Raw genomic sequence first — 16312 nt, 5'->3', positions numbered from 1 at the left:
TTAGATTGTGCAGGAGTTTCTTGCACAGCCCTGGATCAGCCCCAGAGAAAGCAGTGTCTCCTTCAGAGACAAGCTTTACCCTAGCCATGGACAGCTGTGTTGTTCCTGAAGATTGGCACTGTCAAGCATGGTACACATCCCAGAGTATCCTGGATCCAGACCATTGAGCTCCTTGATGTTAAGGCCAGACTTTGAATTTGAATTCTACCTTTATGAAAATTTCTAGGTGAAAAACAATTGGCCAGAAAAAGATCATGTCTCTAAAAATAATTTAGTATTATTACATTTCTGACCAGTAAATAGATTTTGCTGCCAAGTCTACAAAACTGTATTGATTGGCTGGCAATTTAATAAATGGGGTAATAGAAATTATTACTACTGTTATTAAAGTAATGATTGGAGTCTCTCAAATGAGGTTTGTGCCAGGTCCTATATAGACACAGGACATCAGAAAGGACTTATTATTACCTTTCTTTTTATCACATGCACAGACAGATTAAGGGACTTGCCCAGTATCACAAGGAAAATTTGTGGTAGAGCTAGGAACTGAACCGGCATCTTAGAGGGCCCACTGCCATGCTTTAATCACATGGGCATGCCTTCTCTGTTACAGTGATTAATATATATATAACTTTTTGCCCATGGCTGTTCTACGCACAACTTTCAACTGCACTTCACATACAGCTGAGCTGCACTTAAACACCAACTTTTCTTTAATAAAAATTCATTAAAAAAATCGAAATCAAAGGTTTTTGAATTCTCACTCTTTTTCTTGTTTAAATGAAAGTGACTGTTCAAAGAGGTCCATTTGAGAGTGGAGCACTAAACAAAGCAAAGGGGAAAGCAGTGACTGTTTTAAGGTATTAACATTTGGCATGTATATAGCTTTCAAGTTTTGAGTCTTGGCAGCAACAATTTTAATTTTATCTTTTTATTAAAAAAAACCACCTAAATCTTGACCTGTAAACATTTCCTAATTTAGCTTTCTCCATAGCAAAGGGAAAGCTGTGAGTGAAGTCATATTGAAAGTTTTAGACACAGCTGTGCTGAGAAGAAGCAGACTATATAGTCCCTTGTGGGAAAACATCCTTAACCTCAAGATTTTAGTTTACTTTGAGTGATTTGATGACAAATTTTCACAAGTGACCTCAGTCTTTGGCTGTCCTGGCCAGCATTAAGCACCTAGAACCTTATGTACTTGCTGTTGACCTCAGATAAAGTTGGAGGTCATCAGTACCTCCAAAAATTAAGCTCTGGAGCCATCATACTCAAAAAAGTCTGTAATTTTGAGTGTGTCACTTCAGACATCTTGCATGTTGAAGTGTGGGCATCCAGAAAATATGGCAATCAAAATTAGAGGCTCCCTTTGAAAATTTGGGCCTTAGCCTTTAGGAAACTATCTGTTTCTTAAGTAGATAACACCTGGGAACTGCCTGTTTCTAAGGAGTTTTAGGGGACTGTATGGGGGTACTAGTGTGGGAGGTCAGAGGGGTTTCTTAGAGTTGGGAGGTAAGGCACGTCTCTTATCTGTAACATGTCCCACTCTTCATCACCCTCACCCTGCTGGAAACTCACATAGGTTTCTGGCACACATTTTTCACAGTTCCCAACCTGAACTGGGAATCAGCAGTGGGTAGAAAGCTCATGGCAGTGAGTTTGCAGAAGGCGAGGATCCATTCTGCTGTGAGGAAGAAGAGAAAGGGAATTAGGAGCTGAAGAAAGGATCTGAGCATTTTAATGGGAGAGGGAGAACTGAGGCGTAGAACACTAGTTTGGCATTATATGTGAACACATGCAAGTGCGCACACATGCACACATTTATTCTTCTCCAGTTTATCAGTGTTGTGCATTAAATACATATTGTAGTTGTCGTAAAAATATTCTGGAGAGATTTGCACGTTGAAAAATATGGTTAGTACTGTCAGCCAAAATCCTGTGTTACCAGGCTGTGTGCTGAATGGTCACCGCACTGCTCCATTGGGAGTTTTGCCACTGACTTCAGTGGGTGCAGGATCAGTAAATAACTGATCTGGCTAATCAGTGTTATCTTGATCCAAGCAGTGTAAGCTGAGGGAGGCTGAACTTGGGCTGATGTGTTTATTTTGTATTTCACTGTAAATACCCACAGTGCTGAGCTGTGGTGGTGTTTTCTGCAATGCAGGAGTCAGCATTTAGTTTGTTTATTGGGTTCACTACCTTTACCTTGAGTTAAACACATTTCAGTAATATCTTCAAATGATTTTTTTCCTGATTGCCAAATCCTCTGTGAATCAGATTTGTCTTCATGAACCCTAATGCTGTTAGGATTTCCTCAGTCTTCTCCCAACAAGAGGGAGACATCTCCACCTGGTGGCCCACCTTAAAACATTGCAAGAGCAAAGCTCCTTTAATGCAGAGTGGGGGAAAGCTACATCCCTTTCTCTGCAAAGGGGTTTAGCCGAAACATTTGTAATCTGTGCGCATAGTACTGGATGTATTTCCACTCAGTCTACAGGTGATGGAGTTAGAAGGGACATAGTAACTTGTATTTAGCATGCACAAAATGACATAAGACACAGAAATTTAATCAGGAAAAAACACTGGAATAACTAGAGGGCAGCTGCTCACTTAGGGAACCATTCTCTGCAGTGTCTTTTCAGAGAAGCTACCACAACAGAAAATGCAGTGTCCTCCCACCCAACCCTATATCCTGCTGGAGTCTCATCATGACTTTGCAGTAAATTACAAAAGATAACTCAATCACAAATTACAAACCATCCACTAGTACAGAAATGTTACCAATCATAAGTAAATTGTAAATCAGCCTTGACTGCAAGAGCTGGAGAAAATATATGAATGCCTGATGTGTTATAACTTTGGTTTTGTCAGGTATCCTAGACAGATTTTGCCATAGGTTAGACATCCAATTGCATTTGGGATGACAAATGTAGGAGGCAAAAATCAAAAAAATCAATCTTGCTCTCACTAATTTACTCCGTATCTGGCACTGGTGCGATCTCTGCTGAAATAGTGTGTCCAGTTTTATTGTCGACAACTCAAGAAGGATGTTGGTAAACTGGAGAAGGTGCAGAGAGGATTCAAAAGAATGATTAAAGAATTAGAAAACGTGCCTTATAGCGATAGGCTCAAAGAGCTCAATCTATTTATTTTAAGAAAGAGAAGATTAACGGGTGACTTGATTACAGTCTACTGCTCTACATGGGGAACAAATATTTGGCTTCTTAATCTAGTACAGAAAGGTATAACACAATCCAATGGCTGGAAGTTAAGATAGACAAATACAAACTGGAAATAAAGCATACATTTTTAACAGTGATGGTAATTAACCATTGGAGCAATTTACCAAGGGTTGTGGTAGATTCTCCACACTGACAATTTTTAAATCAAGATTGGATATTTTTTTCTAACAGATCTGCTCTAGGAATTATTTTGGGAAAGTCCTATGGCCTGTGTTATACAGGTGGTCAGCCTAGATGGTCACAATTTTCTCTTCTGGATTTTGAATCTGTTAATATAAGCTAGGGACAATCAAAGGTATAGAATAAGCAAAGACTTCAATGAGCCCATCTGAATTGTTATTGAGGAGATCATTAATTCATGAGCAGAGTAAGAATCAAATTATTTTTTTCCTTCTTCCTGAGACCCCTTAGGTATCTGAGTACAATCAGATGAGATGCCCGTGGCTTTGTTGTTTGTAGTGCTGTGTTTTACACATTTCTTCCTGTGAAGCCTCTTTTTGTTGTCCACCATTTGAGCATTGTCCATCTGGCAAACTGGAAAGGTTTGGCTTTGTTTTGAGTCTGGCTGATGACCCAGTGTTGACCCTTTCATCCAGAGATGAAACATACCATTAATCTGAGGGGACTGCTTTTGCACTACAGTGCAAAAGTTTACTTGGGTTTTCTCTTTCCCCCAAATTCATTCTTCACCACACCGAGCATGAGCAATCAGGCTTTGTGCAGGAAGCTAACAGGGGTGAGGAGGAAGAATTCACTCTCTAACTTGTGGGGTAGTCATGGGGCACTACTCAGCCCCTATATAGCAACTATCCTAGCTTTGAAGGTCAGAATAGTAGCCATTATCCTTCCCCAGCCCCTTTGTGCAGAGGGCGTCTCAGTTTGATCACAGATGCTATGCTCCACTCCACCCTGTCCTACTTAGAGCTTGCACAGATCTCCCCTTTGCAATTTGGAGAAGACACAGAGGATCCACTTCTCATTTTGCCTGTCAGCAGTCCTCCCTCCTATCCAGCTCCAGGATGGGCCTTTCACCAGTAACAAAACTTCCCAGAGACCTCGAATCAGTCCTCCACGTCACTTGCCCCAGTGCATAGCATTGCTGTCCTGCCACTTTCATCCAGCTGTTGAAGTTGTTCTTTTTTTTATACAAAAATCATTCACTGGCATTAATACCACTCAGTATCTCAATCTATTTCTTTTCAGAGGCGTGCCGCTGATAATTTCAGGAGACATCATCAATACCAGGTGAAGGCTCGTTTTTTTTTTTTTTTTTTTTAGCATGGGTAATTATTAGAGAGGGATGGGAGAAGATTTACCCTGCCCCTCCCCCCACATATTCTTTAACTGAAACAATTATTTTTCATTCAGAAAACACTTTGATGAAATATTTTGACTGGCTCTAGGAATTTTAAAATTTTTGTAGTGACTTAGAAATGGAAGCAAAAGTGCAGTTCGTTCACTGACTGCATGTCCAGTTAGCATTGCCAGAGAAACTAACACATTATTTTAAATCTTTTAGGAAGTGATGAGAAATCTCGTTAAGCGATACGTTGCCGCAATGATAAGAGATGCCAAAACTGAAGAAGGACTCACAGAAGAGAATTTTAAGGTGACTATTTTCATGCTTATCAATTTAATAATAAAATGTCAAATGACTACAGAGCATCAAACAAACAATCATGCAACTACCATTCACTTACAGCTTAGAGGACAGTCTGTGTGACTTCCCTGACTACATGCATACATTATGCACACAAAATCTTGCTCCTTTTTTTTTTCTTTCCAGTACAATGTCTTTAGACTTTCAATTATGGGCAGCATAGCCTAATGATTGGTGTCAAATGATCTGTGTTCTATGCTTGGCTATGCCAATGGATTACTAGGTCAGTTTGGGCCAATCATTTAAACATTTTGGACCAGGCTTTTTCCAGTGGAAGAACGAGACAACTCAATTGGCTAGCTGGGGATCTTCTCTGTGTCGGGGAATCCCAAAGTGCAGTAGAGCTTGTGTGAATGACCGGACTGCTAGAGTAAGATGGAAATACTTCTACATCACAGAAAATGAGCTCTTCTGCCATGGAGTACAGGGCTGGATGGAAGAGCCGTTAGGTTAGCTGAGGACTCACTTTATCCTTCAATCTAACAGCAATGAGATAGTTTATAGTAGAACTAAGAATAAGTTTATTAACAAAGAACAGAGATTTAAGTGATACTAAGTGAGAGAGAAAGAGACAGGAATGGTTACAATCTAAACAAAACAAAATACACTTTCTAGTGACTAAAACTAAATTCTAGCAACTTATGTTTTTGCCAAAAACATTTGGTCACTTACAGCAAGCTATCAGCAGCTCCTGCCCTTCAGGCCAGGAGAATCAAACTTTCCCAGGCTCAGAGGGTGCTGTTCCTTATGTCCCCTAAGTGATGGATAACCAGAATGTCTTTTTTCTCCCCATATCTTTTCCGAAGTCCATTGTCTTTGTCTCAAAAGCCAGGCAGACTTACTTGGATTGCAGACTCACAACCCTAGAGAGTTCACTAAGTGCTTTCCTCCATTGCTTATTAGTTTGATTGCTTGGTTTACCTTATATGTAAATGTACTTTCACTGTCCTCTGCCTGTAATCAAGCTCGTCAGAGAGAGGAATCCACACTCTTGTGTCTAGAGCAGGCCTGATTTGTACACTGCCTGTGAAATGCATTTCCAGCACACATACATAACTCTTTGTATACATCCCGTTCATACATCACACAAGGATTTCTGGGACCAGCATGTCACCAGTTTACATGTGATACCTTACATGACACCTCTTAGATATGTGTTATGACAACAGTGTGTTGGGGATTATGTGTATCAGGGCTAATATGATGCTGGCAGTTAAGTGCTAAAGTGAGGAAAGATCATTTGATGATGACCTGATCTTGGAAGGGTGATGAGGTTATACTGGTCCTGGTTCCTCAAACTGTGGACTTCAGAGGAAATGATATTCTTAGTGTCACTGGGTGACAAACCATAAAATTCAGCTATTAAAACTTGCTAAACCAAAAGGCTGGAAGCTTCTTTAAACTATCCAGTCATCCTCTGTCTGTACATTTCGGCAGTTGGCATTGAGGGGCTCTTAGGGTCACAGATCCCCCCTTCCCTCCTTTCTTTTAATCAAAGATTAAATTCCACAGATCTTGATGAAGTTACTAATGGGAGAGAGGATGACCTCACCCACCACACCTCTTCCATTCACTGCTGTGCCTTTCCACTCTCACAGACTCTCCCTAGCACCCATACACTGATACACTTAAAACACACAGTTCCTGGGGCCATCCACCTGGAAGTTACTGCACCTTGTAAAGGGTAATAACATTTGGTGGGTTAAGGAATAGCAGTGAAAATGTTCTGCCTGTATAGGAGTAGCACAGTCTAGGGAGCCAAACATAGATCTGGGAGGTAAGACAGCCAGAGTTCTCATCCTACCACTGCCAGTGATTTGGACAAGGGGTCTTAGGCAATTTACGTAAGCTCTCAGGCTTTCTTCTGGGAAGTATTAATATTTGTTTCTTCACCTTCCATGGGAATTGTGAGGACTGATCAGAAGCATTTGCAAAGCACTTAGAAGATGTCAGAGAAAAATAAAAATTAACATCCATAATACTATGTATTTACAAATGAACATATTTGCTAAAACATTCAGGTGGTGTTCTTTATTACAATGAGAAAACCAAACGAAACCAAAACAGCTTCCCAAGTTTTAAATGCTTCCTATATCTTCCTAACTTTTTAGGAGTTAAAGCAAGATATTTCCAGCTTTCGTTTTGAAGTCCTGGGTTTGTTGAAAGGAAACAAGCTTTCTAATTTGCAAACTTCAAAAATCAACAAAGAAGCCTCTTCTTTGTTAGAGACTGATGAAAACCGTGAGAGTGGAGGAAATGAGAAAGTAAAGAAAAAGAACTTCAGCCTTTTTGACATAACTACACTGATTCATCCAAGATCAGCTGCTATAGCCTCTGAACCACATAACATAAGCAATGGAACTGCACTGATGGTGTCCAAGCCCATAAAGGAGAAACAAAAGAGAGTGAACTTTGTAACAGACATAAAAAGCTTTGGATTATTTCATAGACGATCGAAAACAAGCTCTTTGGAACTGAGTGCAAATAAAATATACTCTGTGTCTGAAGAAGTTTCACAACAACAGGTGGACAAACAATGCAAGAAAACTACTGAACTGGAAGGGGAAAAATTGGTCATGAACTGTGAATTAAGCGTCCAAGGTCTCAATGAAAAGTGCATGCTAACAAACAATAAGCAAACCGACAGCGAGACTTCGGATTCACAGCACGAGGAGAATGATTGTGCTGTGGAAACCGAGAAGACAGAGGTACAGGACTCAGACCCCCCCACACCAGAGGATTTGCTGGACAAGAAGTTGGACATTACCAGTGACTCGGAGATGAACGAAGAGACAGTTGTTCAGGATGATTATGTAACAACGAGGTTGTGATGCAAGTGGGAGTGAGCATATACAAATATATATATTTTGCAAAGTGCTTTTTTGGGCAGGATGTTTTAAAAGTTATATTAGAAAGTATAGAATTACACTTTATAGTAGTCAACAACCATGGCACATGAAGTTGTAACATAATTAGGTTTCAGAGTAACAGCCGTGTTAGTCTGTATTCGCAAAAAGAAAAGGAGTACTTGTGGCACCTTAGAGACTAACCAATTTATTAGAGCATAAGCTTTCGTGAGCTGTAGCTCACGAAAGCTTATGCTCTAATAAATTGGTTAGTCTCTAAGGTGCCACAAGTACTCCTTTTCTTTTAACATAATTAGGTGAGGGAAAGACAATAGAGGAACCTTCTGTTTTGTAGCCTGCTTTAGCTTTCACAATTTGTTTTACATTTTTTAATCTTGTATTCTTGTACTGTTGCAATAACCCACAGAAACTTTTTAGCTACCTTTTTTCAATTAAAACTAATGCAATTTCTCTCATATGATAGTTGACTCCTATGATAAATATTTTTCTATGCAAATAAAAAGTAGCTTAATCTTGTAAGCCTTTACTTAACTTTTTTAGTTCCTTAAAGATAATGGGCAGCATAATAATCCATAAGCAGTTTCTGTCAATACAAGTATTTAAAGGGGTAGAAATTTGATTTGCTTCAAATGTTATGGAAATCAATGAAAACATAATATATCATTTATTTATTGAAAGAGTGTTAATAACTGTACATTATGAATAATTTTCCTATTTGGTTATTTAAATATACTTCCTCCTCCCCCATATAGTTATGACCCTACTGGTGACACTGTTAACATTTAATTTGCAAAAAAAATTGGGTTGTATAAAATGTTTCCTTTCTTATAGTAAACAAAATGTTTATGGCTTGCTACAATTTTATGACTGTTTATTCTGAAAGAATCCACAATCAGTACCAGCTATTATTTCTCCAAACATCTGCTTTTTCCAAATGTGGACAAACTATGCACTTCAATATACAATTGCTCAGTAGCTTCTGCCTTCATATTACAACTGCATTTGCTAAGGGCGAGATTACTTCAGAAAAAAATCCTCCTAAATATTAGAAAAATATGACAAATTGCTAGGAATATTTGAAAGGCAAACCTATCAGAGGTTTTCTGGATCATCACAGAGTTTGGGGGAACCTAATGGATGATTTTATACAAAATACTTAGACATTCAAATGTATAATAGAAACCTGATAGTATTTTTCATAAATGATGAGTGATTTATTGTCTTAGTCAAAATGAGTATTTTTAAAATTAAACAGTACGTTTCTTTTTAAGCAGCGACTGGTGTCCTATATTATTAAGATAGAATAAATATAAAAATGTACACTACAAACTAAAGAAAAGCCCATAGAAACTTTTGAATACACCACAGTAAGGTAGCCATTCCATTCTTAAATTCATCTTGTGGTAGGTTTTACAGTTTGTATTGTCCTGTGTTAGGGGATCCCAGCAGACAGAATTACCATATATACTGGACCCCAGGAAGTACATATCAAAGGTGGAATTAACCATGGATGGCACCTTCTCCCTGATTTTGTGAGCTGATCAGAAACCAGATGTTTACAGACACATTTTCTAAAGTTCCTAAGTTGCCCCTACAGCATGTAAGTGCCCTTGCATGTGAAAAACAGGTAACCATGAGCTCATGTGAGTTTTGCATGTAAATATTGGATTTGAATATTCTCTCCTTTAAAAATATACCTCACAGTATAGCTTCTATGTTTGTGTTCTTCATTTCCTTTGATTGTTAGGCTAGCTATACAGCAGTTCACAGATTGATATTGTTATTCCATGATGTGGCAGCAACTGCAGTAAGCTCAGCTGGTACTATGTCTCTTCAAACAATATTGCCTTATAATACTTCTACTGTACAAACTCATTATCCAAATCAAAAGTCCAAGCGTTCTATTCATTTCAGTAGGACTTTGTAAAGTAGAAATAATTGCTAGTGCAAATTATATGGTCTGATACAGCTGTATAAACATTTCCCAAAGTGCTACTTTTACCACAGGAGCGCCTCTAGCAGCAGCCATAGCCTTCACACACTGAGCTGGACCAAAACCATAACCGTGAACGGCACCTCTTTTTCTTTGGAGCTTCAGATAAAAGGAACCCCCCCTCATGGCCCATTGTGCTAGGCGCTGTACAAACACAGAATAAAAAGATGGCTCCTGTACCAATGAGCTTACAACTGGAACCACAATAATAATAATCTAGGCTTGCAGAGATGTTCATGCTTTCAGCTCCTACCATGCAATGATTTCCAAGCAGGAGTAAGCTCCAGCGATGGAACTTGTTGTTTTCTTAGACTACTCTTATTAGTATTAAACTTGGTGGAAGTAAGTATTTTCCCCTCTTCTGCCAGAGAAATACTAGGGATCAAAATTGTAGTCCCTGAGTGCAGCTCCCATTAACATTAATACAATAGGAGCAGCCAAAAAGAACAGAAAAATAAACCACCCTGAAAAGCATTAGCTTGTAACTCAGCACTATGCAGACAGACTGACCCCAACACTGCCCTTGTTGCAGTGCTCCTGCTCTCCCTCTTAACATGGCTCACACTGGGAAAGCCTGTGGTCGGAAGGCATGCTTCCGCACTATTTGCCTTGGATATGATATCATGAGGGAGCAAAACCATATGTCACACTGAGCAGGAGCCACAGATCTGCAACCACTCTTCAATTTGTGGACCCGGAAAACAAAAAAGTTCAGATTTTAAATCACTACTATAGTGTACTGAATGACTCCCACCCTATCTGTTTATTTGGGGCATTCAGCTGAAATTTGACATTCTTTTGTTTTATATTTTTAGGTCAAGGTTAAACAAGAAATCCTGCAAATACCTTCCTACCCAGTTATAGGACAAACCCTATAATTGGGGAGCGAACAATTCTGAGGGAATCTTGTACCTTAGCTATAACTATAGACAGATGCAGAATGTGTGAAAGTGCAAATACTACAAAATTTCTGATCTTTCTAAAACTTCCTCTTTGGCAACATCTTTGCCTAAGGGCATGGGAAGCCTTCCCTCGCAGACACATGATACCGAAGCAAGGGACTAGCCCATTAGACCTCTGCTTCAAATTCTGCCATATTTGGGCAGTAGGGTGAAAAACCCATTTCCTTTCTGTATCCCAGCTGAATATATAATTATGGCCTGGAAAGGGGATGTGTGGAGGGAACGGGGTGGTGTAGGAGTAGGCTTGAGTCAGAGTTGAGTCACACAATGTGAAATGAAGGAAATAAGGCAATACATTTGTCTGATCCAGTTCTTGGCATTTGCTCGCACAATACAGTATGTACCATTTTCTTCTCATTTTAGTGCAGTGATCACAAAGAGTCATATTAGCTATCTAACTTTGTAAAGGGGAAAAGTAAACAGATATAAATTAAAGATGTAATCTAGTCCACCTCCCTTCCCATGGAATTGTTTCTGTCTGCTGTATAATTTTGCTGGGTGTAAACTAACTAAGGTGGTAGGATATAATTGGTTAGCTAATCATGTTACAATAAGTTAGGATTGGTTAGGTAAATTTCAGTAAAATGATCAGTTAAGGTATAGCTGAGGCTATTACTATATAAATTAGGGGTAAACAGGAAGTAAGTTGGGATTCGAAAATAAGGAAAAGGAACTTGGATTTAAGCTTGCTGGAAGGTCACCCCAATAAACATCAAATTGTTTGCATTTTTGGACTTCGGGTATTGTTGCTCTCTGTTCATGCAAGCAGGACCAGGGACGTGAGAGGGTGAAGGAATAAGCCCCCTAACAGAGATACCCTGTGATATGCCCTAACCATTGTATTGTATAATTTGATCTTTCCATTGCACATGGAACCAACCCAAGTTGTAACCAAGGTAAGGTTACAAGAAGCAATGGTCTCAAGTTGCAGTGGGGGAGGTCTAGGTTGGATATTAGGAAACACTGTTCCACAAGGAGGGTGGTGAAGCACTGGAATGGGTTACTTAGGGAGGTAAATCTCCATCCTTAGAGGTTTTTAAGGCCTGGCTTGACAAAGCCCTGGCTGGGATGATTTAGTTAGTGTTGGTCCTGCTTTGAGCAGGGGATTGGACTAGATGACCTCCTGAGGTCTCTTCCAACCCTGATAGTCTATGATTCAATGATTCTAAGGGAACCAGATGCCTAAAATATCTGAGGATGTTGGTCTAAATGACTAATTTGGTCAAGTGTTTTTTAAGCGATTTACTATAGCTTATTTGGGGGGAGGCTATTGTTTTTCCTTCTCATGCACAGGCCCCAAAAGGAGCTAAAAAGAAATGTTTATTTTTGTTTTAAACTGAGGAAGGCTGTTCGTTCATGGTCACCACAACAGGAGATGGATCAGACCCTAAACATCTGCTTCTTTAGTTTCTTTTACCTGTCATCTATTCCTCCCTTATTTGCCGCTTTCTATTGTAAATACTGTCTCTTCAAACAAATATGTTCAGTATGGCATTTTAGGAGCATCAGTGTTGTATTTGCAATTGCAACAGATGGAGTGTTCAAGATGTAGCAGCGCTGTGCATTTCGGCCTCAAGGAAGAGTTGAGCTCCCAAAGAGGGTATGATCACTAATGTACACTGCTCAGGAAATTAGTAATATAATCTCACTCAGACAGAACTCGTGGGATATTCTCTCACTCCATGAATTCAGTATGATCAATTCATAAGACCTTGTATTTTATTTTAAATTATTTAATTTGATTTTAAAAAAACAGGAAGAGCATTACTAGATTTGTCTCTTGTGGTCAACTTAAAACAACATGGAATACAACATTATTTTATGCTTTTTTCAGTCAGGCAATAAAAGCCATGTTAACTAATATGGATAAAACTGTCCTCTGAAAATTAGAATCTAAACTTCCGCAGCAGAAAGAAGACCCCCCCAACCTCCCCCCCCCCCTCGGCCCACCACCACCTTTCCTTGATACCTGGTAGAAAAGCTTTAAAGCTTCAAATGCAAAATCTGAAGGATCAATGTGAGAATAGGTTTTCCAGACCTAGGTTTTCCAGGTTTTAGTGCAATAATGCCTTTAGCATATCTGAAAACATTCAACTAATTTTATTCAAACCTAATGGACAGCCTACTTGGCTTCTGAAATATAATCCAAAGAGGGTAAGTATTGATATCTTTAATACCCAGAACAGTACAATAAACCAGCCTGGATAAAAGTTTAATCATTTTTGTAAATTACACATCATATACTAGCAAAGAGATGTATATGATGCCATTGTTAAGTAAAGTAGAGGTAAGTAAGCATGGACAATATATGTGTGGTCAAGTCAGTCAGGATCTCTGTTTCATCAGAAAATGCTGATTAGTTGACCCACAATGTGTCAAGGAAACATCTCTGGTTTGACAAACTTATACTGAAGAATTGGCAGGGTTCTGATGGAAACCTGCCTGGTTTCCTGGTGAGCTAATAGGCAGCCCATACTTTCAGGGTCCATGACTCTGGGACAGCCCTGCCATACAGACTGCCCTGAGGCTGGGAATTCTGGACTTCCAAGTATTTGCAGCTGGGGACTCTGGGCTTCCAAGTATTTGCAGCTCCTGTGCAGTCCTATGAGGACTGCACTAGGACTAGGGACCCTGGGGCTTCTAGGGTCTGCGACTCTGGGGCAGCCTGCATAGTGGGGCTTCCAGGGTTCCTGGAGTCAGGATCCTGAAAGCACCAGGAGCCCGAGCTATAACTGAAGCTTGGCTTCCAGATTCACAGGAGGGAGCCTGAAAGCACTGGGAACCCTAGAGATTCCAGACTACCAGGCCAGCTGGCTCATAGGCTGGCTGCCTGAATAGCTGTGGTGAAACTTGTATCATGATCAGTGGAACTCGAGTCAGAGGTCCAATGTTCCTTTGAGGGACTATTATTGACATGACACCAGTAGAATAGGGAATGCATGGAGTTAGATTGGAAGCAGCACAGCCATGTGGACAGAACACTACAAAGGATTTAATAAAGTTCCACTTGTTCAACTTAACTGGCATTCAGTTTCACTTTGTGAATGAAACGTGATGGCAATATCTGAGTTGTGCGTTCTCTGCAGTGCAGAAGCTGGCAGCGTGATCCATGAATCTTGGCCTGAAGCCCACTGAATCCTGGATTTTTGCAGACACAAACCTAGCCCAACGATGTACCTGGTGAAAGGAGGCGTTTCAGCTGCACACTGGCCTGGCCATGCAGGAAGACAACAGCAGAAAAGTAAAACTGTTATTCTCTCTTATTGGGGAACAAGGCAGAGACATCTGCAGCACTCAGAAACTCATCACTGCCGCAAGTATCCCAGCACCTTTGGGAGGCCTGGGGACTTATTGCTCCCCAAGGCAGAATGAGCGACACAGGTTTTTCACTGGAGACCAGTCCAAAGGGGAGGGGATAGAACCCTATGTTACTGCCTCATTCACACCGACAGCTACATGATGTTTTGGGGACTTGCCAGACTCCCTAATTCATGACAAAATAGTCTGTGGCATTGGGATCACCACCCGTGGGAGCAGCTGTTCTGGGAAGGCAATACTCACAGATGCTTAGAAATTGCATGTGCAGCAGAAGCCTCAAGAGAAAGGATAAAAGCCCGAGGAGGCACAATACCTACAGAAGAACATGAAGTAGGGCAACAGCAAAGCAGAGCAGGTGGTCAGGGTTACATACCCACAGTGAGATGCATTTACGGTGGGAAACCTCATGACGGGGTCAAGGAGATGTGTCCTAACCAGGAGAGCATTGAAAGGAATTTGATAAGTTAAACTCTTTTAGCTGTGTGTGCAAGGTCAAAGGAAGGTTCCAGAAAGATTCAGTCCGACTTCTACAAGAGCAGGAGGGCAGATCACACAGCAGGGTTGACGCAATGACTCTCCCTGAGTCCAAGAGCCTATCAAGTTCAGGCAGTCAGGACAGGAAAGCAACAGGAGACAATATCAACCTCTATGTGTACAACAATGATAGTATGGAAACTCGCTGTGAGATATCAGCTGGGTAGTGATACCTCCTGCAATGTCACAACATCGAGTGGCTTGGACTCGGACACATCCACGACAGAGAACTGGTGCACTCTAATAATGTACAATGGCAGCATATATGCAGCCCGTAGGAAAATGTGACCTCATAGTAATAAGCAGATGGCACCAACTAAAGTTTATGGTAAGCATCACAACCCCCTCTTGGGAAATACAGCCGTACAACCCATGGAACTGATCAGGATGTAGCATCAGAATTTTATAACTGCAGTGCAAGCAGAAGTGGGAGACTCAGAAACAATGGACAAAATTTGAAAAGCACATGGAGATATTTTCAAAGTTGACAGGTGCCTCAAAGGAAATTGTGACTGTAAGAAGACCCCACAGTGGAGGCTTCTTGAGGCTTCTGCTACACATGCAATTTCTAAGTGCCTGTTAGTGTAAGATCGCCTTCTCAGAGCAGCTGTTCCCATAGGTGTTGAGCCCAAGTGTGCTTGCCATGAATGAAAATTCCTGTGGCAGTCCATAGACCAGTACATGAGGAGCTCAAAAGTCTGCAGAGCAGGGGTATCATAGCACCTGCAGAGGCCAGTGCCACATGGTGATGGTAAAATAGCCATCAGGCAAATTTCTCCTCTGGATAGGCCCAAAGTCATGAACAGGGCACTGAAATTATCCACTGCCCACGACTGCTGACTTGTTGCCAGAATCTTTATGGTCTGTGATGAGAAGAGTAGATTTTGGCACGTAAGCCTGGATAAAGAGTTCAGCAGGCTGACGGCTTTTGCAACACCATTTGGTCACTTCAGATGCCTGCACGTGCCAATGGACATAAGCCCAGCATCAGGAAAGTTCCAAAAATGACTCACAAAATACTGGAAGGACTGTCTGGGGTGAAAATAAGTGCAGGTGATATCCTTATTGGGAGCAATGATACAGAAGCTGAACAAGACCAGTACAGAAAACTACAAGCCTTTCTCCAGCAATACAAGGACTTAACCCCAAAAAAATGCAATACATCAGCATGAGGTGACGTACACTGGACATCCGCTCACAAGAGAGGGACTGAAAGCAGATCCCAACAACATCAAGACAGTCAGAAACATGCCAGCTCCAGTGGATGTGAAAGGGGTACTGTGCTTCATCAGAATGATACATTTTCTGTCCAAGTTCTGTCTACACCTGGCTGCAGTAGAGGAATCCATATGTCAGCTCAGGATGTTGAGTGGGACCGGGCAGTTTCCCAGCACTGAAAGAAATCGTAACAGATGCCCCTGGCCTGAAATATTACCAGCCAGGAAAGCCACTGACACTTTAGTGTGATGAATCAGAGAAAGGATTGGATGTAGCTCATTTACGGGAGCAGCTTGTTGCTTAGGCCAGCAGAGCCCTGTCAGCAACTGAACCGGGGTACACCCAAATAGAAAAAGAGCTTCTGGCTGTGGTATTTGGAGTGGAGCGATTCCACCAGTACAGCTATACCCACCCAGGAATAGTAAAATCAGACAACAAAACCCAGTCATGGCAAAGTCCCTTAGTGCTTCAAAGAGATTGCAGCACATGTCGATGTGACTCTAGTGCTACCAGGTAGAAAT

At 40.8% G+C, this 16312-nt stretch overlaps 1 protein-coding gene across 1 annotated transcript in view; it reads left to right on the top strand.

Annotated features, from left to right (window-relative positions):
• TRPC4 (transient receptor potential cation channel subfamily C member 4) overlaps positions 1-7938 on the top strand; it is a 206463-nt gene extending 198525 nt beyond the window's left edge. Inside the window, exons 9-11 of the mRNA XM_073342454.2 lie at positions 4443-4484; positions 4759-4848; positions 7011-7938. Coding sequence (XP_073198555.2) covers positions 4443-4484; positions 4759-4848; positions 7011-7730 — 852 coding nt within the window. The 3' untranslated portion in view covers positions 7731-7938. The remainder of the gene's footprint in view (positions 1-4442; positions 4485-4758; positions 4849-7010) is intronic.
• Positions 7939-16312: the final 8374 nt, after the last annotated feature.

Source organism: Lepidochelys kempii, chromosome 1 (genome assembly GCF_965140285.1).
Source record: "Lepidochelys kempii isolate rLepKem1 chromosome 1, rLepKem1.hap1, whole genome shotgun sequence".
NCBI classification, from domain to species: Eukaryota; Metazoa; Chordata; order Testudines; family Cheloniidae; genus Lepidochelys; species Lepidochelys kempii.
The sequence above is the reverse complement of the archived record's forward strand: the minus strand, read 5'-3'. Positions and strand labels throughout refer to the sequence as shown.